General features: G+C 34.9%; 5 protein-coding genes, 2 non-coding genes and 1 pseudogene across 7 annotated transcripts; 1 reads left to right on the forward strand and 7 right to left on the reverse strand.

The window, feature by feature from the left end:
- Positions 1 to 3,746: 3,746 nt before the first annotated feature.
- TRNAY-GUA (transfer RNA tyrosine (anticodon GUA)) lies at positions 3,747 to 3,830 on the reverse strand. Its single transcript is given in 2 exon segments — positions 3,747 to 3,782; positions 3,794 to 3,830. It is a non-coding gene; the product is annotated as a tRNA-Tyr (tRNA).
- Positions 3,831 to 3,837: 7 nt separating this feature from the next.
- TRNAH-GUG (transfer RNA histidine(anticodon GUG)) lies at positions 3,838 to 3,909 on the reverse strand. The gene has a single exon. It is a non-coding gene; the product is annotated as a tRNA-His (tRNA).
- Positions 3,910 to 4,399: 490 nt separating this feature from the next.
- On the reverse strand, positions 4,400 to 6,947 carry LOC105140522 (Transducin/WD40 repeat-like superfamily protein). Its single transcript, XM_011047391.1, has 8 exons — positions 6,629 to 6,947; positions 6,430 to 6,532; positions 6,241 to 6,348; positions 6,042 to 6,151; positions 5,843 to 5,950; positions 5,711 to 5,756; positions 5,425 to 5,556; positions 4,400 to 4,767 (listed from the first exon to the last, which is right to left on the reverse strand). The coding sequence occupies exons 1-8, from the start codon at positions 6,838 to 6,840 to the stop codon at positions 4,684 to 4,686; spliced, it is 903 nt and encodes a 300-aa protein (XP_011045693.1). The 5' UTR covers positions 6,841 to 6,947; the 3' UTR covers positions 4,400 to 4,683.
- A 3,325-nt stretch (positions 6,948 to 10,272) lies between these two features.
- On the forward strand, positions 10,273 to 10,713 carry LOC105140560 (egg cell-secreted protein 1.4). The gene has a single exon (XM_011047432.1). It carries the CDS (start codon positions 10,273 to 10,275, stop codon positions 10,711 to 10,713), a length of 441 nt encoding a protein of 146 aa, XP_011045734.1.
- A 7,360-nt stretch (positions 10,714 to 18,073) lies between these two features.
- LOC105140523 (Fasciclin-like arabinogalactan family protein) lies at positions 18,074 to 19,167 on the reverse strand. The gene has a single exon (XM_011047392.1). The coding sequence runs from the start codon at positions 19,076 to 19,078 to the stop codon at positions 18,308 to 18,310; it is 771 nt and encodes a 256-aa protein (XP_011045694.1). The 5' UTR covers positions 19,079 to 19,167; the 3' UTR covers positions 18,074 to 18,307.
- Positions 19,168 to 19,592: 425 nt separating this feature from the next.
- Positions 19,593 to 20,309, reverse strand: LOC105140561 (citrate-binding protein-like; annotated as a pseudogene).
- A 1,170-nt stretch (positions 20,310 to 21,479) lies between these two features.
- Positions 21,480 to 22,426, reverse strand: LOC105140524 (citrate-binding protein-like). Its single transcript, XM_011047393.1, has 2 exons — positions 22,063 to 22,426; positions 21,480 to 21,979 (listed from the first exon to the last, which is right to left on the reverse strand). Exons 1-2 carry the CDS (start codon positions 22,330 to 22,332, stop codon positions 21,590 to 21,592), a joined length of 660 nt encoding a protein of 219 aa, XP_011045695.1. The 5' UTR covers positions 22,333 to 22,426; the 3' UTR covers positions 21,480 to 21,589.
- A 920-nt stretch (positions 22,427 to 23,346) lies between these two features.
- Positions 23,347 to 24,405, reverse strand: LOC105140525 (citrate-binding protein-like). The gene is made up of 2 exons (XM_011047394.1): positions 23,947 to 24,405; positions 23,347 to 23,783 (listed from the first exon to the last, which is right to left on the reverse strand). The coding sequence occupies exons 1-2, from the start codon at positions 24,211 to 24,213 to the stop codon at positions 23,400 to 23,402; spliced, it is 651 nt and encodes a 216-aa protein (XP_011045696.1). The 5' UTR covers positions 24,214 to 24,405; the 3' UTR covers positions 23,347 to 23,399.
- Positions 24,406 to 24,930: the final 525 nt, after the last annotated feature.

Consider the following 24,930-nt stretch of genomic DNA (forward strand, 5'->3'; position numbering starts at 1 on the left):
TTTTATGATTGCTATAATCCTACTCGGCAAGATTATAGGCGGAGGGATGATTATCAATCGTACGAGGGTTTTTGCTTTCAAGATTTACTTCAAACTCAAGAAGGTTTTCCTCATTATCACCTATATACTTTTAAGGGATATAATGTTGATGGGGGTTATTATGATTGGAGGGGCAAGGATGTTAGGGGAGATGAGAGAGTTGAGGAAGATGAAGGAGAACAATATGAGAGAGTAGATGGTGATAATGATGAAGATGAGGGAGATGATGTTAATGCAAGAGGATTAGGTGATGAGAGAGATGATTGTAATGTTAGAGATTCAGAGGATCGAGATGACATCCCTTCAATCCATGGTTCAACATCTTCTTCAATGCATCATGAGCAACAGGTTCAAAAGAAGGGTTTTGACACACATAAGGATCCAATTATAAAAAAAAAAAAGAGCTGCATTTATATGGAACAACAGAGTAAGTTGAAATTTATAAGGTTATTGTGTTTTATAATTATTTTTTAAGCTTTATTAATTTAATGAATCTTTATCATTTTTTTAAGCTTCAATAACTCATCGTGTGGGCGTGAGATCAGACTTATTTTGAGATCAAATTTTAAAGGACCATGGCATAATTGGGAAAAAGTTGGTTCAACTTATAAGGATGAACTCTTTACAGAGTTTAAGGTATGAGATTATACATTTTTATTTTAGACATAATTATGTTGACTTATTAATTAATATTATGAGACTTGAATATATTAATAAATATATGTATTGAGAGATTGTTTGATGGATGGGATGTGATACAAGATGATTGGATTAAGATGGGAGTTGTAATGACATATAATAGAAGTGTACGATAACTTGGTACCAATAAAAATAGAGGAGATTCTGCTGAAATTTTTTAAAAAAAATTTCCATGATTTTAGACATATCATTCAATAGTTGACATTAGTAAAGAAATGTTTGAAATTTCATGATATTATATTTGAGGATGTTACATTCTTTTTTTCTATGCACACCATATCTTAGATGCAAGGATTATTATTGTAGTAAAAAATAGTTTTTTTATGGAAGTGAAGACCAAAATGAAATACGAACCTCTTGGATACAATTAATGTAAAGAATAGTTTTTTATTGATTGAAAACATAAATTAATATATAATTGTTTTTGCATCTCTAACGACTTCAATTAGGTTAGAACATGTCATGTTACTATGATATAAGATAAATTAATTCTATTTTAGGAATATATTAAGAAATGGTGAGGTATATACCAAAAAAATATTATAATAATTAGAATATAAGACATTAAATTACATTTTATGATGTAGTTAAAAAAAATTTTATTTTATCAATATTTTTTGTTCATATTTTTTACTTCTGATTGTGTGATTGTAATTATATAGGCTAGTTAACAATTATGTTGAGCTTTGTTTGTTTTTTTATATAGAAAAAATATATATTTTCTGAGGATGATAAACCAGTTGTCCGTAATATTTGGGAAGATAAAACTAGAATTGCTTTGAACCAGCAGTTGACACGAGCTCGTAAAAGAGCTATGTCTGACAGAAATACCACAAATATTATGGATTGCATTGATAAAGGTCCAGTTTGGATACACAATGACGATTGGAATCAAATGATTAAAGAAATTTGGTCCACCCCAGAATTTCAAAGGAGATCAAAATCTGCAAGAAATAATCGAATAACTGAAACAGATGGTAAATTAAGCACTCATTCTGGAGGTACGGTGTCATTTGCATCATATCGAGCTAGCATGGTGAGGATTGTTTATATTTGTTATAATGGACTTCAAATTTTTATATTTATATTTTCTAATATTTTTTGTTTGTTGATAGCAAGAAAAAGCAAGTGGAAAAGAACCTTTATAGGATGATGTATTTTTGGTGTTGCATCAGAGTGCCAAGCAGCCTGAAACATTCACAGATAACAAGTCTAAAAAAGTTGTTGTAAGTATTTTTTTAATGTAATTTAATATTATTTAAAATTTAAATGAATTTATTATTATATTTAATTGTATTGTAGGAGAATTACATAAAAGAGATGATTTCAAGATATGAAGCTAATCGGGAAAATCATCCTTCATTTGATGGAGCAGCTTGGTGTGTGGCTATAGGAGGAGTTACAAAGGGTAGAATATATGGTGTACCTGGTATGCCAAAATCCATGGTTGGTATGAGTGCTTCATCACAATCCTATACGATGGAATCAACACTTCCTAGATCATCAATTCAGGCATTGAAAGAGCAAATAAAGGAAAGAGATTGTCATATTTTATCATTACAACAGGAGATAACCTCAATCAAAAACTTTCTTAGTAATATGGGATACCAAGCTTGGGCATCAAATATGGACCACAGTATGTCGGCACCTATGGCTTCATCTATGCCGTCACATGTGGCTCCACAGATGACGACACCTATGTATCTCCCGTCTAATCCAGTATATCAATCTAGGCCTCGACCACCATATACCAATCCCACCTTATAATGGTCAGCATTGTTTTGGTTTGTTTCCACCACCACCCCAATCACCACCTCCACCACCACCCCAATCACCACCTTTATGATAGAACATATTTACTAAATTGTGACTTATCTATTTTGATGTAAGTTTAATGAGATTATGAAATTTATTTTTATTTGTGTTATTATTTTTTATAAAATAATTTCTAATATTAATTTATGTTCTTTATATATTTATCTATAATTTTTTAAATATCCACAAATAATTAAAAAAATCAATAGATAAGAAAAATAATTTAAAAAATTCAAACAAATCAGCAACAAAGTTTTCATTGCTGATTAGCAATGGATCAGCAACGGAATATCCGTTGCTGATTTACATAATCAGCAACCGAATTTCAGCAATGGATAATCTGTTATTAAAAAATTAACAACGGATAATTCGTTACTAAAAAATTAGCATCTATTATTTGCATTTGAAATTATTCGTTATTAATTCCGTTGTTGAGTTTTATTAGTAACAGATTTTAATATTATCTGCAACAGATTAGTTAGTTGCTAATAGATTTTTTTTTTTATAGTGTTACAAAACTATTATGTGCTGCCAAATTTCTACCGAATAGAAGCAAGCTCTTCATCTTCCTCTCATATTTAATTTCTTACTTTGTTTTATATACATGATTATTTTTCATGTATAACATAATAGATAGTGATTATGTTTCCATATGTAGCACAATAAACAGCCATAACGTTTGCTGTACATAACCATTACTCGCGCTTGTAATTTCTATTTAAGATGAATACAATACTATAGAAAGGCGGGTTAGTTTTCTTACAAGCTGAGGAGCATAGCTATAGGATGGCAACAAGAGGCCATTTGGTTCTATAGTGCGCTTCCATCACATTGGAACTGCTAATGGTTAACTAGGATTCAGCCACGCCAGCTTGAGATTCCACACGGTTATCAGGGTTGATGAGGGCACCTGAGATTGAGCCAGGGAGCCATGAAAGATGACTAGTACAGACAAAGCAGGGAATCAGACACATATCATTCTTTAGTTTGCGTGGCCTCCTGGCCCTGTTGTCTTCCACCTCATAAGGTGAGGTAGGGCAGGTGTCCTTCAGCTTGGAGAACACCATTTGCTTAGATAAAAGAGAATAAGATGATCAAGACATGTCAGTTCTTGTGTGTCCTTCTTCGTTGAGTGCTTGCGGCACATGAAATTTTTATCTAGATATATATATATAAATATAGAAAAAGGACTATCCGACCTGCCGGATTCGAACCAGCGACCTAAGGATGACAGCAACAACTACAGTCCTCCGCTCTACCAACTGAGCTAAGGTCGGAAACATTTGTGGCTGCTGGGATTCGAGCCCAGGTCTCCACGGCCACAACGTGGAATTCTCACCACTAAACTACAGCCACTTTGTGTTTCATTTCTTTCCATGAATATAATTAATACATAATTATTCTTGCAATGTGCTAACTGCCACCAGACATTTAACTCTAGCCATCGTACAAGGAAAATCTGGCGGGGTTAAATAATCTTCCGTTCCAAGTAGTTGATGTTGGGGTATTCTTTACGGTTTGGGCAGGTTTTTTTAATTAAAAAAGAATTATAGGTTTTATAATTGAAATTTAACTCATGAAAAACTATAGTGTATTAACTAAATACTTTCAACCACACCACCCAATGAACTCTCGATGCATTGGAAAAGCATTTTATAAATAACTATTCAAATCAAAAGATTTGCTCCCTCCCATTGATTTATTGAATTCAAATCTTAAGACTGAATGCTCCAAGCTGATACGAAAAGCGAGCCCGATAGATGAAGAAACTGATTTGAAGATGTCACTTGCCATCAATTTATAAAATAAAAATAATAATAATAATAATAATAATAAAATTGTCTGCTGCACAGTAAACTTGCTCAAAAGCAGTGGATAAACAAGTTTTAGGTGGTGGTGATGCTAGAAAGCAAGTTTCCACCGTGATACACAATACAACACCGATGTTTTACATGGACTGTCAAAAGGGTACAAAATTCTCAGAAAAAAAGGTAGAATTGATGTAGCAACTAGTGAATCTCGCTACAGGAGAGGGTTTGGTTGGACCTTAACGAGCTTCTTTCTTGTTTATGTCCATGTAAATGGCATGGAATTGCAGCTTGGTATCAAGAATATTTGCCTGCTTCTTTCTCATGTTTTCCAAACCTTAATTGTTCCATCAACAGAGGCGCTTATCATGCAGTTGTCAGTTGGATGGTAACTAACACTTGTTACCTGCCAAAAACAGCCACAAAAACCATCGACTGTCAGGTGTGAATTCCTTCTAAAAGTCTATAAATCAGAATCAAGCAATAGCAATTCCTTTCTACAATTGATAGTCCTAGTTGCAGCATGCAGCAATAAACCCATGGTATTTGATTATACAAAAATTACAGCAAAAAAAAAATAAAAAAAAAATAAAAAGAGAGATCAGTCTTGTGATTTGAAATGATCTTTTTTATAAGATCACCATCTAACAATACTCAATAGTTCATGCCAGCAACTATATGATATATAAGGTTTGAGAAGTTCGTTGCAGCTTTCTGATAGCACAGATCACCCACCAAAAAGGTCATTCAACAAAAGGTGAAAGTTAAAGTTTCAGGAACTCACTATAGTAAGAATCGAAGATTTAATCAGGAAAAAAGGTAAATATTGTGTAAAAAAAATTATAATATGGCTCACAAATGGTTTGGAACTGTTACAAAAGACCAACAGTTTATACAACATTCCGCATCTTGAAGCATGGCAAAACTACCTAAAACTGCACGAACTTAAGCACAAACATGTAATTTGAATCATTTCAATAAGCAAACTAAATGTTTTTTAGAATAGAAGTGAGAAGGCGGAAATTTGCTGCAGTTATCAAATAAATATGCTAAACAACTTTACCACTGAGGAATGAGCTCGGAAACGTGACAACACAGACGCATCCACAAGATCCCAGAAGTAAATGTAGCCATCCTCTGAGCCACCAGCAACATGGGCGTCAGTGTTGGTGAGGCAGCAATCCAACTTGTATGACTGATGCAGAATAACCAACCAATAACAACAAAATAAAATAATAATAATAACAATTAGAAGTGAAGAACAATGGAGAATGGAACTTGAGACATTGACAAGTTTTCAACTTATTATTGTGATCTCAAAATAACAAAAGGAGGTTTGGCCAACTTACCTTACATATATGTCCTTTATATTCTTGTAAAAGCTCGCCAGTAGTTCTGCCATCAGGAACCAGTAAGACAAGGCAGACAAACATCAGACAACAGAAACTATGAGACTTATTCATAAAAGCATGAGAATTCACCTGTCCAATAGGCGCAAAGTAGAATCCAAGCAACTCGCTAATATGCAGTTACCATCATTTGACATCGAGATACAGTTGACAGGATGCCCCAAGTTATCAGATATTTCTCTACACAAATAACGCAAAAGACCAACATCATTAATCCAATGATAACAATCCGACAACACCAACTTTATCAAATCCCAACACCTATAGATACCTCCCAATACGAATGTCGAATGTTCTAACAGTACCATCAACACTTCCAGCAATAATTTCAGTTTTCGTCAAACACACAGACATCACACTATCTGAAAACGTGTCAATGATCTGGAAAAAAAAACACCAAGTTTTGAAAAATCAACCACAGCACCTACATATTCACAATTTATAGTAACAAATTCAGAAACATAAAACACCTGAATTGGCTCGGTACTATGAGATCTACAATCCCAAGCACGCAATGATTGATCATAACCTGCTGATACCACAACAGATGCATACTCATTAAATTTCACAGCATTCACCTACATCAAAACAAAAACAACATAAATACAACTGAAAAATACATCCCATATGCTCATTAAACAACCTTAAAAAAAAATTACCTCACTACCATGTCCTCGGAATTTCCGAATTACACGACCAGTAGCCACATCCCAGTAAAACACTTGTCGGTCTCCTCCACATGAAACTAATTTCGAATTATCCCTTTTAAAGAAAAACCAAAAAAATTAAAATTAATAAGAAATCAAAGCAATTCCAGTGTTCTTAAAATTAAAACAAAAAAGATTTATTTTATCTTACTGGGTGACGTGAACATCGCGAACTTCACGACCGTGAGATTTGTAGGTCTTAATGTGGATTCCGCGGTGAGGATTCCAAAGACGAATGGTGCGGTCTTTGCCGCAACTCAGGCAATAATTTCCGTCACCGTTGAATCTTGCCGCTAAGACTCCTCCTTCGTGACCTTTCAGCAAGTTTGCCTCCTTGCTTGGCAGTTCCGAGACGTCGCTCATCTCTCTCTCCCTCTCTCTCTCTCGATTGATTGATTCTTCGGTTTTTTCAGGGCGGGAAAGAAAGCTGAAAGCTTTGTCGTCTGAAGAAGGGGGAAAGGAGACCAACAGTGTTTGAGGCAGGTGGACTTAATTGTTTATTTGCAAACTTAGGCCCACAGAAAACTAGGCCGAGCCCAAACAAATATGGACCAAGAAGTTATGCTATGAGATTATTTGGTGTTTCTTGATATAATTAGTAAAGGACACAACACTGTAGATTTTGAATTATTCATTGTCAATATTTTTATGAGTGTGGTTGAATTTTATTTTAATTTTTTTTATAAATATAAATTTTTAACTATAATTTTTAAATTTAATCTAATATGACAAATTAACATAGAAAATTTATGATTATGAGACTTATCGTTATATTTTTAATTAAATCAAATAAGATATTAACTATGTAAAACTTGATTCACCTAATTGAATTCAATTCAAACAAAGATAAACAAAGATAAGTGAATATAAAGAAAATAAAAATAAAAAACAAAACAATGATATTTTAATAAAAATAATTTACCTAATAATTAGCAGAGTTATTCTAGTATACCATAAGTTCATCTAATAATTCATAAGATAACTCAATAATTTAGTGATTCTAGTCTTTTCCAACTAATTTTTGAATTACAGAACATTAGAATTCATCTTTGTACTTATAAGAGAATCTTATTTATTCAATTATGAACTCATTGATTTATTTTGAAAATTACATAACAAAATTAAAAAAAACTCTAAAACAAGTAGAAAAAACATTATGAATATCCATAATATATCAATATTGTTTTTTTCTATTTTTCCCTTTTCAAAACAAAAATAAAGGTTTGTAATGAAGATATTTTGATCTTTTATAAAGAACACATGTCTTTTAAAAACTTATTAAAGGCATAAAGATTTTTGTGTATTTTTAAACAGTTAAGTTATTAAAATTATTTTTTAACAAAAAAAAAAGTGAACTTTTATTAAGGAGTTTTATGGTCATTTTATTTTTTGATGAACAATAAAAAGACTTAAATGCCCTCAGGATTAAATAATTTAAAGTTTTCTTAGAGGAATATTTTGGTCTGTATCTATTTTTTTTTTGGCTTATTTCTTACTAGGATTAGAAGCATTTATGTCTTTTAGTAATATAAAATATTAAAAACAAGTTGATGGTATATTACATGTTGGTGTGAAAAAGTAAAATTCACCTGTGATATTGGAGTGATGCTTGTGGAGGATTTTAACCATTAAATGTCGTCTTTCATCGTATTATTAGAAGCATTATTATATCATATTCCTCCTGATATGATATATGTTAGTGTAAGATAAATGGTATGTTGTCACTGATTTTTTCTCTTTGTTTTCCTTTTTTCCCTCTCCTCCCTCAAAAAATGCATATGCATCCTTTTTGTTTTTAATGTTTTTATTTTAGTCCTTATTTTTTATTTTTAAATTTTTCCTAGCATTTTTATAAAATTTTTGTTTATTTTCAATTTAGTCCTTCAATTACAATTTGTCATATATATTTTTTTCTTCAATTCAATTCTTGTTTTTTATTTCTAATTTTTTTCCATAGCTTTTCAGTTAAAATTTTATTAGTTTTCATTTTTATCATTCAATCAAAGTTTATAATGTATTAATTTTTTCTAGTCCTCATTCTTGTGATTTTCTCTTTCTTTTGTTGAAGTTTTTTTTCTTTTCAATTTAACCCCTCAAATGAAAATTTTTTATTACCCTCTTATTTATTTTATTTTTTGACTTTCACTCTCATTCTTTTTTTTATATATATATATATTATCCTTCTTTGTAATTGATTTTTAATCTTAATTTCATCTAATAGATTTTCTAGGGGTTGAGCTTCTTAGTTTTTCCATTTATAGTATTTTTAGTCTAATAATTCAGATCACAAATTTAAAATATTAATACGGGTTGACATCTTTTTTTTAATTTAATTTCTTTTATGATTTCACCGCTTAACATGTATTTTTATTAAAAAAAAAATAAAGGCATGACTTTGTGGTTTTTCTCAATTTTTTCTATCGAGTTATCTCGATTTTATAATCTAGATAACAAGTTTTGCTGGTTAACTCGTCTCTGTATTTCTAAGTATTTTTTTTCTTCAAGTTATTGTGATCTTTATTTTTATAAAAACTTTATTAATTTACTATCATTATTTTTTTTATTATCTAATTAAAATAAAATCAATTTATTAAACTCGGTTAGAGTTGTAACCTAAGCCTTCTATTTTTCTTATTTCTTTTAAATGTGCTAGCATCATCTAAGTCATCATTATCTTTTTCTTATATTTTTTATTCTATTTTAATTGATAAATTTTTATAATATGTTTTTTAAAATTATTATTAAATTTATATTTTAGTTAATATCCCTTCTCTATAATTTTTTATTTTTCTTATTTGGTCATTTTTAATATAGTTTTTTTAATATTTTTATGTATTTAATTTTTGAAGATATTATTATGATCACTCTATATTTTTTGATGTTTTATATAAATAAACTTTTTAAAAAAAGTATTTTAATATGTGCAACCTTGCATAATATTTGTTTTTCTTTTATTTTATTTAATAAGTTCCCTATACGTGTTGTTTTCTATTATTATTTAATTAAATAAAAAAATTAATTTTAATGAATAAAGTCATTGAATACAATATATAACTCGTGTTGTGAAATCAAATATTTTAATCTATATTTGTTTCTAAATTTTTTATTTTTATATTTAGTTATCGCTAATGATTTATTTATTTATTTACTTATAAACACAAATAGTTTACAATTTATTTAGTTAAATGCATGTATTAATTTTTTAATTTATACTTGATTTTTTTATTTAAGAAAATGCAATGGAGAAACTTGTATATTTAATTTTTTTATTGAAAAAAAATCTAACCCATGGCAGAACATGAGTTAAATGCTAGTATTTCTCTATCTTTTGTATAGTTTTCCAAATATTCCAATACATGCTAAGTAACTAACAAAAGCTGATAAAAAGCCATATACCTTCAGTTTCTCTATTTTCTTTATCTTTTGTCTAATAATTAAAAAAAAAAAAACTAAATAGGAACACACCAATTTCTTTCTTCTTCTTCTTTTGGTTAATATAAACCGATAATTGTTTTTGTTAAAAAAAAAGGTAAAAACAGGTTAGGATTAGGATTAGGATAATTAATCAAAAATTAATTTATCAGTTACAACTTAAGAAACCCACCATCTCCTCTTAAACTATTTGGATTAAATACCACTAATCACCATTTTTCTTTTTCTTTTTCCTCTAACGAGCCCTCTCATCTCCCTTGCCTCCTCTCTACAAACTATAAATACCCCACAAATTCTCAAACCTAAGCATCTCTCTCCATTCTCCATCTCCTCTTACACAAACACAAGCAAAAACACTTGATCATGGCAGCTTTCAAGAATCTTGCTCTCTTCTTGTCTCTCACGTTGCTGATCTCAGCCAATATTTCAACTGCAGCTAGGGACATTCTCATTAACAAACCAGGCTTCAACAGCCTTTCAGCAAGACTTGAAGACGAGGGCAGCCTTGTGGAGTGCTGGAGTGCACTCGTGGAGATAAAATCTTGCACAAATGAGATTGTCTTGTTTTTCATGAATGGCCAGGCTGATATTGGCCCTGACTGTTGTCGCGCTATTCATACTATCACTCATAATTGCTGGCCTGCCATGTTTACTTCTCTTGGCTTCACAGATGAGGAAGGAAACATACTTAGAGGATACTGTGATGCTTCTCCTAATCCACCTTCTATTTATTTTAGTCCTGCTTCTGCTCCTTCACCTCTTGCTGCTGGCGCTCCTGCTCAATATCAACCTATGCTGATTTAAAGAGAGTTGATGATGATCTAGTCTACTAGCTTTGTAATCCAGGGTCTTGTGTGTTTTTGAATTTGCCTGTTTTCTGTTGTTTTTGCTTTCCACGTTTGAGTCTTCAATGTTGTTCAAGTTCGGTGTCATGATGTTCGTAGTGTTGTGCTTTCTTAATGTTTTAGTTTTCTCTCCATAGTCCGTGTTAATGATTTCATATATACATCACTGATCAATCAACAAGAATCAAGGGATCGACAACCACAAAATACATCAAGAATCAGATAGATAATCCCATCCTATCCTCCGATCTTGATCAATGAAATTAATTCAAGCCTTTACATTTTCTAATCCATGTCTACACAAGAGTTAGGTGAGATTTTGAAAAATTAACAACATTATTTCATCTTCTAGTGCAAAAAATAGCATTCCCCTTAAGCAAAGTCGGGCTCTTGAACCCTCACAATTTCCAAGGTTAAATTTAGGTTTAGTTTTGTTGGTAATCGTATCTTGCCAAAAATATCACAGAGGGGGTCAGGGTTAGGGTAATTCCTGAGCAACTAGATTTGCATCTCTGTTCCGGTAATGTACCGTCACAAAACATTTGACAACAATGAAACTATTATGAAGAACTAAGTGACTGAAAGCGATATGAACAAAAATTCCCAAACCACCCTTTAATTTCCCCCTACATTTCTTCACTAGTTTTGCTTAACTTGTCATCGGAAAATTCCCAAAAATTCCGGCTAGACTACCTTGACAGAGCAGACCAGCGAGAGATCATATGGTAGGAGACACTAGTATGGGTTCAGTTTTTAGTAAATCCAATGCAATAGCACATGCAGCAAACGCATAGTACTGTGACTCCAAACTCTTTCATGAGACATTCTTTCTCTTCAGTTAACATACAAAAATGGCCATGCCCACAGGCACCGTGTGTCTGCATGCATCATCTGTCATCAATCAATTTCTACAGCTCCACCGGAAAGTGACTCCGTCGAGCCTGTAAAACGACGGAGTCATCAATGAACAAGCAGGACTATCCAGTGATCATTAACAGACATATCATCATCAATGACTATTATGAATAATTCATAATCCATTAACTTACAAAACAGCTAAACCCTTTCATCAGCCGTTACTAGAGCTCCTGAACTCTCAAAATCCTCAATAAATCTCCCATTCACTCCTTTTCAGTCTCTTAAGCTCCCCATAATGATAAACAATCCAAGCTCCTCGTCTATAAAATGAAACTACAAACTCCATCTCCTCCACGCAACTTCCTTTACATTCCTCCCAGTCTCCAATGGATTTCTCTTTCAAGCTCTTGCTCACTTTCTTCCTCACATGCTCCACAGCCTCCATGCCTATGATAGCACACCCTCTGTTGGTGGGAGAAACCACTTGTGGTGGCTTTGAAACACTCAGAGGGGATAAAACACACTCTTTTATTTCAAGAACAAAGCTTACAATAACATAAACAAAAGCTTACAACAACCCCTCTCTCTTTCTCTCTTTCTCTCTTTCTCTCTAGTGTTTCTCTCAATCTCTCCACACATAATTGCATAAGCTTAGCTATCTATTTATACACGAAATCAAAACAAGAAAATTCAACCTTCAAGTGTGAAGGCGGTTGTGGCTGACGGTGTGAAAGCGGCCGGTGGCTGGCGGCTGGGCGGTGACAGCTGGTGGCTGCCTTCCTTGACGGTGGCTGGCGGCTGGCGGCGGCGGCTGGACAGTTGGGCGGTGACAGCTGGTGGTTGCCTTCCTTGACCTTCTAGATTGAGTTTTATTTCAACAAATCTCCCCCTTAAACTCAATCGAGGGATGTCATTCCAAGCATGAATTTCAATCTGATAAACACTTCTCTTTTCAATGGCTTGGTAAAAATATCTGCAACTTGATCATCTGTCTTGCAGGATATCAGCTCGACTTCTTTGTTCTTTACATGCTCTCTGATAAAGTGATGACGTGTATCAATATGTTTACTTCTTTCATGATACACCGGATTCTTTGCCAATGCAATCGCTGATCGATTATCGATATAAATCTCTGTAGGATTTTCTTGAGGAAATCCCAAAAACTTTAGCAAATTCCTTAACCATATTAAATGGCATACAGCTGAATTGGCGGCAACATACTCAGCTTCACAGCTTGATAATGTGACAATTGATTGCTTCTTGGATGACCATGTGAAAGATGTATCTCCCACGAAAAATACAAACCCTGTTGTACTTTTTCTTTCATCCAGATCTCTACCCCAATCACTATCCGAGTAGCCAGTAAGATTGAAATTTGTACTTGAGGTATAAAACATACCTTCATTGATTGTGCCTTTGATGTAGCGAAGAATTCTCTTGGCTGCATTCAAATGAGACTGGTCTGGCTTCTCCATATATCTGCTGATCAGTCCGACTCCGTAGAGTATATCTGGTCTGGTACATGTCAAGTACCTTAAGCTTCCTACCAAGCTTTTAAAGTAAGTTGGATCAACATTTCCAACTTTACTTTTCCTCAATTCCACTCCATTCTCGACTGGAGTTGATACCAGATTGCAGCTTTCCATCTTGAACCTTTCAAGAATATCTTTGGCATAACTGCTTTGGGATACAAAAATCCCTTCTTCTTTCTGCACCACTTCTAAGCCAAGAAAATGTGCCATCAGACCAATGTCTGTCATCTCAAACTCTTGTACCATGCTTTTCTTGAAGTCTTCGAACATGGTAGGATTGTTGCCGGTGAATATCAAGTCATCAACATATAGGCACACAAATAATATGCTGCCATCTGCTTCTTTCTTCACATAAATTGCATGTTCATATGGACATTTTTCAAATCCATTATCTTGAAAATACCTGTCAATTCTGGTATTCCAAGCACGCGGAGCTTGCTTCAAACCGTAGAGGGCTTTCTTCAACTTGTATACTTTGCCTTCATTTTCATCATCAATGTATCCAAGTGGTTGTTCAACATAGATCTCTTCTTCTAGGAAGCCATTCAGAAATGCTGACTTCACATCAAGTTGATAGATCTTCCATCTATGTTGTGCTGCTAGTGAGATCATCAATCTGATTGTCTCTAGCCGGGCTACTGGAGCAAACACTTCTCCATAGTCAATGCCTTCTCTCTGTTTGTAGCCTTTCGCCACTAATCTTGCTTTGTATCTTTGCACTTCTCCTTTTGTATTCTTCTTTGTCTTATAGACCCATTTGACACCTATTGCTTTCTTGTTTTCTGGTAGATAAGTCAGCTTCCAGGTATCATTCTTCTCAATGGCATGTATTTCTTCATCCATTGCTTTTATCCACTTCTCTTCTGTGATAGCTTCATTGAAGCTAAGTGGGTCACTATCTACAAAGAAACAAAATAGAGTTGTATCTTCCATTACTTGAGTGGCGTCATACAGCTCTTCTAGATTTCTCATCCTTCTTGGTCCTTCTGATGAGGATGCTGATGATGATGGTATTGATGATGATTCTGGCGTGTTTCTCCTGTTGAATACAGGAAATCTGTGTACCGGACTTTGTGGCTCATCTTCTGGTACTATTGGACCTTCTGCAAGTACTGTTGGTACTTCTTCATCTTCAAGGATCAAATCAGTGCTGATCCATTTAACTGCTTCTTGGTCATCATTCCATTGCCAAGTTTTATCTTCTTCAAAGATAACATCTCTGCTCATAATTACCTTCTTGGTGATGGGATTATACAGCTTGTATCCCATCCTTCTCTCACCATATCCGACAAAGATGCATTTCTCACTTTTATCATCGAGTTTGGTCCTTCTTGCATCTGGGATCTTTGCATATGCCACACAACCAAAGACTCGAAGATGAGTAACACTTGGTTTGTGACCACTCCATGCTTCTTGTGGAGTGATAGCTTGCAAACTTCTGGTTGGGCAGCGGTTCCGCAAATATACTGCACATGATACAGCTTTAGCCCAGTATTGCTTGGGCAGCTTCTTTGCTTTGAGTAGACTTCTTGCCATATCAAGAATTGTTCGATTCTTCCTCTCAGCTACACCATTCAGCTGTGGTGTATAAGCTGGTGTTGTCTGATGTCTGATGCCTTGTTGTGTACAAAAGGCTTCAAAGTCATTTGCTGTATATTCTCCACCTTGATCAGATCTCACGGTTCTGATCTTATAGCCACTTTGCTTCTCAACAATTGCTTTAAAATCTTTAAAACAATTGAACACTTCTGACTTCCTCTTCAAAAAATATACCCATGTCTTTCTGCTAAAATCATCAATAAAAGTGAGGAAGTACCTATTTTGTCCAGTCGACATAGGCTTTATAGGACCACACACATCTGTGTGTACTAACTCAAGTGGCTTGTTTGCTTTCCAGTTAACTTCTTTGGCAAAACTGGATCTGTGATGTTTGCTGAGGACACAACTCTCACAGACTTCTTCTGGATGATCAATGTGGGGCATACCTTTGACCATCTTCTTGCTTGCTAGCATCTTCAGACTTGTGAAATTCAGATGTCCAAGCCTCAGATGCCAAAGCCATTCTTCACTGTTGGTGATGGCACTCAAACACTTTGCTGCATCATATTGGATGTTTAAAGGAAACATCCTATTCTTGGACATTTTCACATAGGCAATTAATCTCCCATTGTAGTCTGTAATTGTCAGATGACAATTCTTCATGTAAAGTGTATAGCCTCTCTCCAAAAGTTGACCTATGCTCACCAAGTTCTGCTTTATGGCTGGGACATAGTAGACATCGGCGATGTAGCTATGATCGCCATTCTTCAACTTGATTGGGATGTTGCCTTTACCTTTGAATGGAACTTTTGACGTATCTCCAAAGGTGACAAAACCTTGTATGGTCTCATCTAGATCACCAAATAAATCTCGTTGGCCACACATGTGATTGCTAGCTCCAGAATCAAGATACCAAATATTCTCTTGATTCTTATCAAGTCCTTGTTGGACAAATAATGCAGTTGCTCCTCTATTGTTGACATCCTCTTCTGCATAGTTGACTCGCTCACGTATCTCCAGTGGAGCTTTCTTTTGACATTCAGTGCTATAGTGGCCAAATTGATTGCAATTATAACACTGAATATTCCTCTTGTCACGGTTATTGTAACCGCCTCCTCTTCCTCTAGGAGTGAATGCTTGTTGTCCTCGACCTCCTCTGGTGGTGTTTCTACCACCTCTTCCTCTAAAACCTGTATTCCAAGAACCTCTGCCTTGAAATCGTTGAAATCCTCCTCGTGTTTGTTGACTTCTTCCTCGAGTGGTGTATCCACTTGTTGAAGTCTCCCCTTGCTCATATCTGTCTTTGAGAGACAACTTTGCTTGTAAGGCATGCTCAATTGCCTTATCTCCATTTCTTTTTACAATCTTCTGCTCATGAGCTTGCAAAGAACTCATAAGTTCATCCACTGTTAACTTGTCCACCTCTTTGGACTCTTCAATAGCGACAATAACAAAATCAAATTTTGGATCTAGGGATCTCAAAATTTTCTCAGTAATTCGAGCATCTGAAAGCGCTTCTCCGTTTCTTCTCATCTGATTGACTATCACCATAATTCTTGTGTGATAATCAGAAATGGATTCTGAGGACTTCATTTGTAATAATTCAAATTCACCTCGCAAAGATTGGAGACGAATCTTCTTTATTCTGTCAGCACCTTTATATTTTTGTTGGAGAGCCTCCCATATTTCTTTTGATGTTTCTGCGGAAGCAATGATTTCAAATGTCGCTTCATCAAGACCTTGATAAATGATGGTCTTTGCTTTGTTGTCTTTCTTTCTATTGGCTTTGAGGACTTGCTTCTGTACCTCTGATAGAGCATCTTCTGATTCTTTGGACTCTGGTTCCTCATAACCATATTGCACAATGTCTATACACTCTTGTGAACCAAGGAATGCCTTCAATCTGATGCACCAACTATCATAGTTGTCTTTGGTTAGCTTTGGAATGAGTGTTTGTGCATTTTCTGTAGTCATTTTGCTCTTTAAATGACTATATCACCTTTTTTGGAGTTGAATTTGGCAAAACCGACACCGTAGATGGATCCGGAATGGTCCAAATAGTAGGGAACCGGTCTGACTTTGTAGAAAACGGGTCACAAATCAGGTGAACCGGTCCAAAAACCAATTCGGGTGGTTTGCTGGGTTGAACCGGGAATATTCCAAGGAATATTCTTTTTTTGACTTTGACTTTAGAATATGGCTCGGAGCTTGGCTTGGCTTCGGAATATGGCTTGGAGCTCGGCTCGGCTTCGAAATATGGCTTGTGGCTCGGCTCGCGACTCGGCTTGAGGCTTGGCTCGGCGCGGCTCAAATATGGCGCGCGTGTGGCTCACTCGTCTTCTTCCTCGGGGCGCGTGGGCTACAGTGCTGAAATTTCAGACGGAGAGTGTGGTCCACCCCGTGCTCCGATTGATCTGATTTTTGCACCGTTGAGTTCGTATTGATGAGCTCTACACTTTGGAATGATCAAAACTTGTTTTTGACAACTTTGAAAATTCGGATATTTCCCAAAAATACCTCTGTTTTCTGACGAACGGGGCTCTGATACCAATTGTTGGTGGGAGAAACCACTTGTGGTGGCTTTGAAACACTCAGAGGGGATAAAACACACTCTTTTATTTCAAGAACAAAGCTTACAATAACATAAACAAAAGCTTACAACAACCCCTCTCTCTTTCTCTCTTTCTCTCTTTCTCTCTAGTGTTTCTCTCAATCTCTCCACACATAATTGCATAAGCTTAGCTATCTATTTATACACGAAATCAAAACAAGAAAATTCAACCTTCAAGTGTGAAGGCGGTTTTTGGCCGACGGTGTGAAAGCGGCCGGCGGCCGGTGGCTGGCGGCTGGCGGCGGCGGCTGGACAGTTGGGCGGTGACAGCTGGTGGTTGCCTTCCTTGACCTTCTAGATTGAGTTTTATTTCAACACCCTCAAGTCTCCACCCACACAACTCTCGCTGCCCGTCTCCGGTTAGACAACGAAGAAACCACCTGCTGGGGCTCCTTACTCCACCTCCAATCCTGCATCTCCAATGTCCTTCTCTTCTTCGTCAATGGCGAGACTTATCTCCACCCTAGCTGCTGCCACGCCATCCGCATCATCGGACACCATTGCTGGCCTTCCATGCTTGCCTCCCTTGGTTTCACCGTTCAAGAAGGTGATATCCTGCTCGTCTACTGCGATGCCACTGCTCATTCATCTTCTCCAACACCAGAACCCATTTTTTTTCCCAACCACAAGTGAAGCCTCTACTTATTATTATTTATTTTTTATGTTTCCATGTTTCCTTTTTTTTATAGTTCTTATGCAAATAATTTTCCAATGAAATATCAATAATGAATATCAATTACGCTATAATCTCTTTTTGTTTAGAGAATCTGAATGGCCCACATTTGCAACTAATATTCTGGGTCATAAACTGTTTGGTTAAGAAAAACATGCCAAGAAAACAATCCTACCAATTTCTCAGCATCCAAAGAGGCTCTGAATCCAAAAAAATAATATTCAGAGCAAATTAAGGTTCTGTTTGGATTCTTTCAAAAGTATCCAAGTAAAGAATCCATTAGCGCTCCAAAATCCAAACAGACCTTAACAGGAAAAAAATCACGGAAACTAACAAAAAATTAATGGTGATTAAACCTTGCAAATGCACCATCCGAAACAACATCACCGCGAGTGCCTCCTTTGAGGATCCGCCCTCGGCGATTGTTCCCTCTCCTGTCACCATTCCTCCTCCCCTCCAGTGGAGAATTCAGCTCCTGAGACCAAATAGCGCCAATCTGAGACGACGTCGCAGCCTCAAACGACGTGTCTTCGACTCTGTCTTCGAATCCAGCAACAATAACGCCGTCAAGTCCATGAACAGCAATGGAAGGACAGAGAAAAAGATCCGGAACTGAAACCCGAACCCGATTAACCAAAACGGACTCTACAACGGTACCGTTTACGTGAGCCAGAGAGTTATTGATCAAGAGACGGTGATTCGGCACCAAAGAGTCAACGGAGGCCCCACCGGAGGAGGCGGTCAACTTTCTTAGATCTGAAGTTGACAGGCGTAAGGGTGACACATGGAGGGAGAGGGATTTGGTGTAGCGAGAAGCAGCGGAGGCAAGGTCAAGAGAGGAGAGGAGGGCGTCAGGCGGGGAAAAGAGAGTGAAGGTTGAGAATGACGACTTCGCGTGGTTTGATTGGTTGAGGAGTTGGAGGCGGAGATCAGATGTGGCGATGGCGTTGGGGAAAAGTGTGTAGCCGTGTGATCGGAGGGAAGAGAGGGCAAAGTCAAGTTCTTGGTCGGTGAGTTTAGCGGTTGTGATTTGGTGGAGGAGAGAGAGGAGGAGGATGTGGAGGAGAATCTTGGCCGTTGATTTGATGATCATGAAGTCTTTGGGTTCCATTTTTCTTGAGAGGGAGGGAGCTGTTAGAGAGAGAATTATGTTGAGGTAGTCGGGATTTTCTGTTAGTTTTGGCGGGGTTTTTGGAGCTCTTGAATGGGAGAGGGTGGAGAGTAGAATAGGTGTGGCGGGGTTTATATTGGAGGTGTGAACGGATTTCCAGCCATTGGATTATGAATGGAGGATTTGTGATATGTGGTTGAGATCGAATGAGAGGAATCTTGGGATGGGCCAGGATAGCAGCCTTCAAATCGCAGTGGGAGGAGATTGGGCTTGTATTTTATGCATTGGAAAGGTCCATCGGATATTATTTTTTATTCTTGGAAACATTTTTTAAATAATTTTGTTAAATCAAATTATATTAATATATTAAGAGCTTGTGTATTTAAAAAAAATACATACATAATTAATAAAAATCCATGCATATCATGAATAAATTAATAATATTTTTATTTTATTTTATTCCAAGACTAATAATGTCTTCTACATTTACGTGAACAGGCACATATATCCATAATTACTTTCTTAGGACCTTGATTCCCCTCCAACGAGACTCCATATAATCGGGCGCACCCTCCAGTGCATAGACTCCAAATTTGAAGTAATGGGATGAAGCCCCATTCCCATTAGCTTCGTGCACCGGTGACCCATCAATGTAGACCTTGACTTTTGGGGCACCAGTATCATGGATTGCGTTGACTCTAAACCATCTATCAAATATGTTTTGAGCAATTGAAGCCCTGTACTAAGATAGTGCTCCATTGCAGACTCTAAGCATCATGGTTGTGGCAGCGCTAGCACCTCCGAAGATTTGCATGATGGACACACCAGTTGTGCCTGATGGCACGTATGCATATCCTTCAAATTGCCACACACCAGAAGTGCAGTCATATCCCTGTTGAACATAGATTGAGTGAGTCATATATCATCGCTGAGCAAGTGGAGAAAAGTTACCAAGAATTTTGAGCAGGAACCCAGAAAAGTTTCTTGGATACTGTCACGTACATATATTATGCATGGTGCTTACTCGAACGCAGACCTCAGTCCCAGGACTAGTATTGCTCCCAGACTTGAAAGGCTTGTCAGCAGAGTAAACCCACAGCTTGTGGATGCCATTTTGGAAGCTACATCGCTCACTTTCAGATACGTCATAAGGCTTATGAATGACAAAGTTGGATCGACTCAATGATAGGTGAACCCATCTGCGGGATCTGCCATGGAATGGTGTGGCATGAGGTCAATAAGGCTGAGAGATATGATCAGGCCGGGCTGAGAGAATAGTGGAAGCCATTTTTGTAGAGTGAGTTCACTTTGAATCTGGATCGGTCTGAGTTGAAAAAATTATATGTTAAGGTAATAAACCTAAAGTAAATAACCTAAACTGATGTGGTAATAAACCTAGCTTGATTTGAAATAAAATCTGATTTTTTATATCTCATGTGAATATCGAGTTAAGCTAACAAAAAAAAAAGAGCTAAAGCAAGAAAAAAGAGTTGTTATATAATTTCATGATTAATAACTCTAATTGATATTTAAATATTTTGGGTAAAGAACTAATAAAACAATAGAAAAGATAAATATCACCATTTCCATCCTAGTTAAGTAATAGGAAGAATAAAATAAATATGAGTTAACTTGTATTTTTTTATTAATGTTTTTATTAAACTTTGATGATTTTTGCTATGTGTTTTTTTGGAAATTTGATTTTTTTCCTTGATTTTTTTATAAGTTTTTTTTATAATTTTATCTTTTGCATGGAATAATTTGCCCTTGATTATTGTTATTTTTTTTTTGCTTTTCTTTGTATTTGCTTATTATAATAGCGGGTTAATAAAATTAGCTCAGATTTTTTTAAAAGTTTTTTTTGTTAAACTTTATTTTTTTTGCTAGGTATTCTTTTTAATTTCTTTTTTTTATCTCAATCACATTATGAGTTGTGGGTTTATCATGTTAAATTGAGTTGATTCAAGTTTGCTTTTGCAGTATTATATTTTTTGATTTTTTTTATTTTCTTTTATATTTGGTTTTTAGGTCTTAAATTTTAGAATTTTTTTTTGTTTCGGGTCTTATATCATGAGTCATTCTTTAATAAATTTAATTTAATTTGATATGTGAATATTGATTTTGTTGGAATCTTTATATATATAAATAAGTGATGAGTAATAAAATTTTAAGGACAAAGGATCATTTATTTAAAGTGCTTTAATAATTAAATACTTTTATTTATTTTAATTTAAATATTTTTATTTTTATTATTAGTATGGATGCAAGGACTTTGATCTTATATATATTATAAGTTTGAATATATATTTAGTATGTGTTATAGATTTCTATTATTATTTTTGTATTCAAGATATGTTTGTCTTTAGTTTGAATATATGTTTTGTTTTATTATATATATTATGTAACAGGACTTAATAATGAACAAGAACTAAAGCATACATATGTACTTGTCTTTATTTCATCATTATTGTATCACACTTTCAATGTCCAAACTACAAACAAAGAACATGATCAATCACTTTTTTTCAGAATCTTGATTCCCTTCCATCGAGACTCCATATAGGAAGAATCATCATTCTGAGCATAAACTCCACACTTGAAGTAATGGAATTTCCCTCCACGCCCAAGTGCCTCGTACATGAGCACCCCATCAATATAGACCTTAATTTTCGAAGCATCAACATCATGGATCACATTTACTCGAAACCATCTATCATAGATGTTTGGAACAATGGCCGCTTCCCTGTAATAATATAGTGTGCCATTATAGACTCTAAGCATCAAGGTTGTTGCATGATTCCCACCAGCTCCAAACACTTGCATGACACACACTCCTGATGTTCCACATGGCACGTATCCATAACCTTCAAATTGCCACACACCAGAAGAATAATAATATCCCTACGCCAACAAAAGATCGAATAAGATTGTAAGTAAATAAAGGAATAATAATATGATGATAAATAGTTTTGTTAATGTTCTACACTAATAATGATTTCTGTTCGAGGCTTGGTTGGGCTATTTTTGGACAGAGGTTTGTCTGTGGAGTACACCCATAGCTTGTGGATGCCACTGAAGAAGCTATACCGATCAGTTTCAGGCAAGTTGTAAGGCTTTTGGATATGGTAAAAAGATGTGTTAAATGGTAGCTGTTTGAAGCCATGAGTTGGATCTATAGGCCAGCCAAATGACTGGCAGACGAGAAGAAGAAAACTGATGGTGATTGGTAGAGAAAGGTCGCAAAATGAAGCCATCTCTTCTTTTCGAGAATGCACAGAGAACAGGAAGGAGATATGAAATGAAGCACTGATCAAGTGAAGGTTGTTTTGAATAGTTGGGAGAGTGTTAAGCACAATAACTAACGATTTTGTTTCACCTTTTCCAATGGGACAGTTGTTTTCTTCTATGATTATTACAAGCCGTTGTCCCTCGAGACAAAAGGGCATCTGTCTCTGTTAAAGACATGCAAATAGCTTCAGAATCTTGTGGCTATAAATTATTTGCGTAGGGAAAAATCATATTCACGAGTCATTTCTATGGTTATTATTTAAATGTGCTCAGTTTTTAAAATCATAGATGCCATGCCAATGAGTCCCTCTCATCCTTCACGGATTCATATGTATATCGTTAGCATTGATTTTTGAAATTAATTTAATTAGAATAGGTTGGCATATTGATCCGTCCAAACATTTATAATTACTAGATTCATCGAGCTATTGTTATGCCTTAATTTTATTGGATACAATTACATATAAAATCATTCGATCTTAATCAAAATAAAAAATATCATATGCAAGGTGTTGCTTTGAAATTTGGTCAAATTAACCTTGGCATTTTCGATTAAAATAAATTTAAGTTCTTTTATCCAATCTAGTAATTAAAATTATATTCATGTGATGGTTAATTATTATTTTTTTTAATTATTAATATGAGTGTCCGTTTAACTTGTGTATATTTTAATTAATCTTATGAACTTTAAAATTAATAATTATGTAAATTTTAAATAGTTTTAAAATATATAAAACTCAAATTTGTAATTTTTAAAAAATAAATATAAAATTTGATTAATTAAATTATATCTTTTAGAATTTTAATTAAATCATCTTTAGGATTTGCCTTAGCAAATTTTAAATAGAGGGTTTGGTTTGGCGTTGACCCAAGGTGGAAAACTAGAGAGGCATTACAAAGAAATGATAGAAACTAAAGAAAAATGGAACTATAAAGTGTTTTCACAAATAGAAAATATTTTAGTAATTTTACTCCATCAATTCCATATGCATGCACAACTTTATACTTTAAATATTATACCTTTTCAGAATCATTACATCTTTTTTAGAACCTTGATTCCTTTCCAACGAGATTCCATATAGTGAGAACTATCATCCTGCTCATAAACTCCACATTTGAAGTAGTGAGATTCCCCTCCACGTCCTTGTGCTTCATACACCAGAGCCCCGTCTATGTAGATATGCAGTTTAGCAGCATCTACGTCATGGATCACATTAACTCGAAACCATCTATCATAAATGTTCTTGACAATGACTTCATCACTGTAATAATATAGGTCACCGTTGTAGGTTCTAAGCATTAGGGTTGTGGCATGACCAGTTGCTCCAAAGACTTGCATGATGCACACACCAGATGTGCCGCTTGGCACGTATCCGTATCCTTCGAATTGCCACACACCAGAAGAGTAATCGTATCCCTGTTACCAGAAAGATAATTTTATAACTATAAACATAAGATTTATTGGTAATTTATATTTCAAAACTGACCTTACATGCAGTTTTCCTATAACTATAAAGATAATTACAAATCCAAGCATTCGGTCTCTAAATTTATGAGTTTCAGCACAGCAGATCTCTTACCTGTATCCGGATCTCAGTACGTGGTCTAGTATGACTAGTAGGGAAATGGGGCTTATCATTGGAATACACCCACATCCTACGAATGCCATTTTCGAAGCTGTATCTTTGATCCTCTTGCATATTATATGGCCACTGAACTTCGAAATTTGATTGATCTAGAGGAAGGGAGGTGAAGCCTTCTGTGGGATCCATTGTTCTTGAAGCAATAGCTTGGTACGATATCAGGCTGAAACACAGAAGACCCAACAAAACAATACTTGAAGCCATTTCTTTTTTGCTAGCGAGCCAAGGCAAAAAGAAGATGTTTTATGGGGTTTGGTTGAGGAAGAATCATGGTTAATCATCTTATTTATAGAGATAATAGCTGGTATACTTTTGTAGTGATTGAAGCATACCCAATTGAAGATTCCTTTGGATTATGTAAGAAAATGACTTGTGCAAAACAATTTTACGGCACAGTAGCATGGATGGATCAATGAGATGACCATTACTCTCTTCTATCCCCATTGAATTAAACAAAGCAACGTGAAAAAATGGCCTTCATCATCTAGAATGCCACTCGGTAGCCTGCAGGCCACGATGAAGCAACGTGATCGTCTAAGAATTCATAAAATATGTATTGATTTAACCTTTGTGATTAGTCGCTTGGTTTTGGAACACTACTTTACTGGAAATTACGTGTAAAAAAAATATCTCAACTAAAAAATTATTTGAGAATCAAATTAGAAAAAATAAAAATTTGCATAATTTATTTACAATAATATATGAAAAAAAATGAATAATAAAGCTTGACACAGTGAAAAACTAATTATTTTTTAAATAATATAATATTTTTGGGAACATGGTATAAACCGAATTCCCTTCAATTTTAAATTTTTTTATTTAATATAAATTTTTTTATGATTTTAAATTATTTTAATATATTAATATTAAAAATAAATTTTAAAAAAATTATTTTAAATATAAAATATTTTAAACTATTAT

This window comes from Populus euphratica, unplaced genomic scaffold (genome assembly GCF_000495115.2).
Source record: "Populus euphratica unplaced genomic scaffold, PopEup_1.0 scaffold107.1, whole genome shotgun sequence".
Taxonomy (NCBI): domain Eukaryota; kingdom Viridiplantae; phylum Streptophyta; class Magnoliopsida; order Malpighiales; family Salicaceae; genus Populus; species Populus euphratica.

What these genes read in the sequence shown, in the direction of transcription:
- LOC105140522 (XM_011047391.1), bottom strand. Translation starts at nt 6,840, where the DNA reads ATGAGCGACGTCTCGGAACTGCCAAGCAAGGAGGCAAACTTGCTGAAA. An exon ending in TCCGAGGACATGGTAGTGAG is followed by an intron (nt 6,349 to 6,429) that starts GTAATTTTTTTT and finishes GTTTTGATGTAG; the next exon opens with GTGAATGCTGTGAAATTTAA. An exon ending in ATAAAGGACATATATGTAAG is followed by an intron (nt 5,557 to 5,710) that starts GTAAGTTGGCCA and finishes ATTCTGCATCAG; the next exon opens with TCATACAAGTTGGATTGCTG.
- LOC105140560 (XM_011047432.1), top strand. Translation starts at nt 10,273, where the DNA reads ATGGCAGCTTTCAAGAATCTTGCTCTCTTCTTGTCTCTCACGTTGCTG.
- LOC105140523 (XM_011047392.1), bottom strand. Translation starts at nt 19,078, where the DNA reads ATGGAACCCAAAGACTTCATGATCATCAAATCAACGGCCAAGATTCTC.
- LOC105140524 (XM_011047393.1), bottom strand. Translation starts at nt 22,332, where the DNA reads ATGGCTTCATTTTGCGACCTTTCTCTACCAATCACCATCAGTTTTCTT. An exon ending in GAACAGAAATCATTATTAGT is followed by an intron (nt 21,980 to 22,062) that starts GTAGAACATTAA and finishes TTGTTGGCGTAG; the next exon opens with GGATATTATTATTCTTCTGG.
- LOC105140525 (XM_011047394.1), bottom strand. Translation starts at nt 24,213, where the DNA reads ATGGCTTCAAGTATTGTTTTGTTGGGTCTTCTGTGTTTCAGCCTGATA. An exon ending in GTACTGAGATCCGGATACAG is followed by an intron (nt 23,784 to 23,946) that starts GTAAGAGATCTG and finishes TTCTGGTAACAG; the next exon opens with GGATACGATTACTCTTCTGG.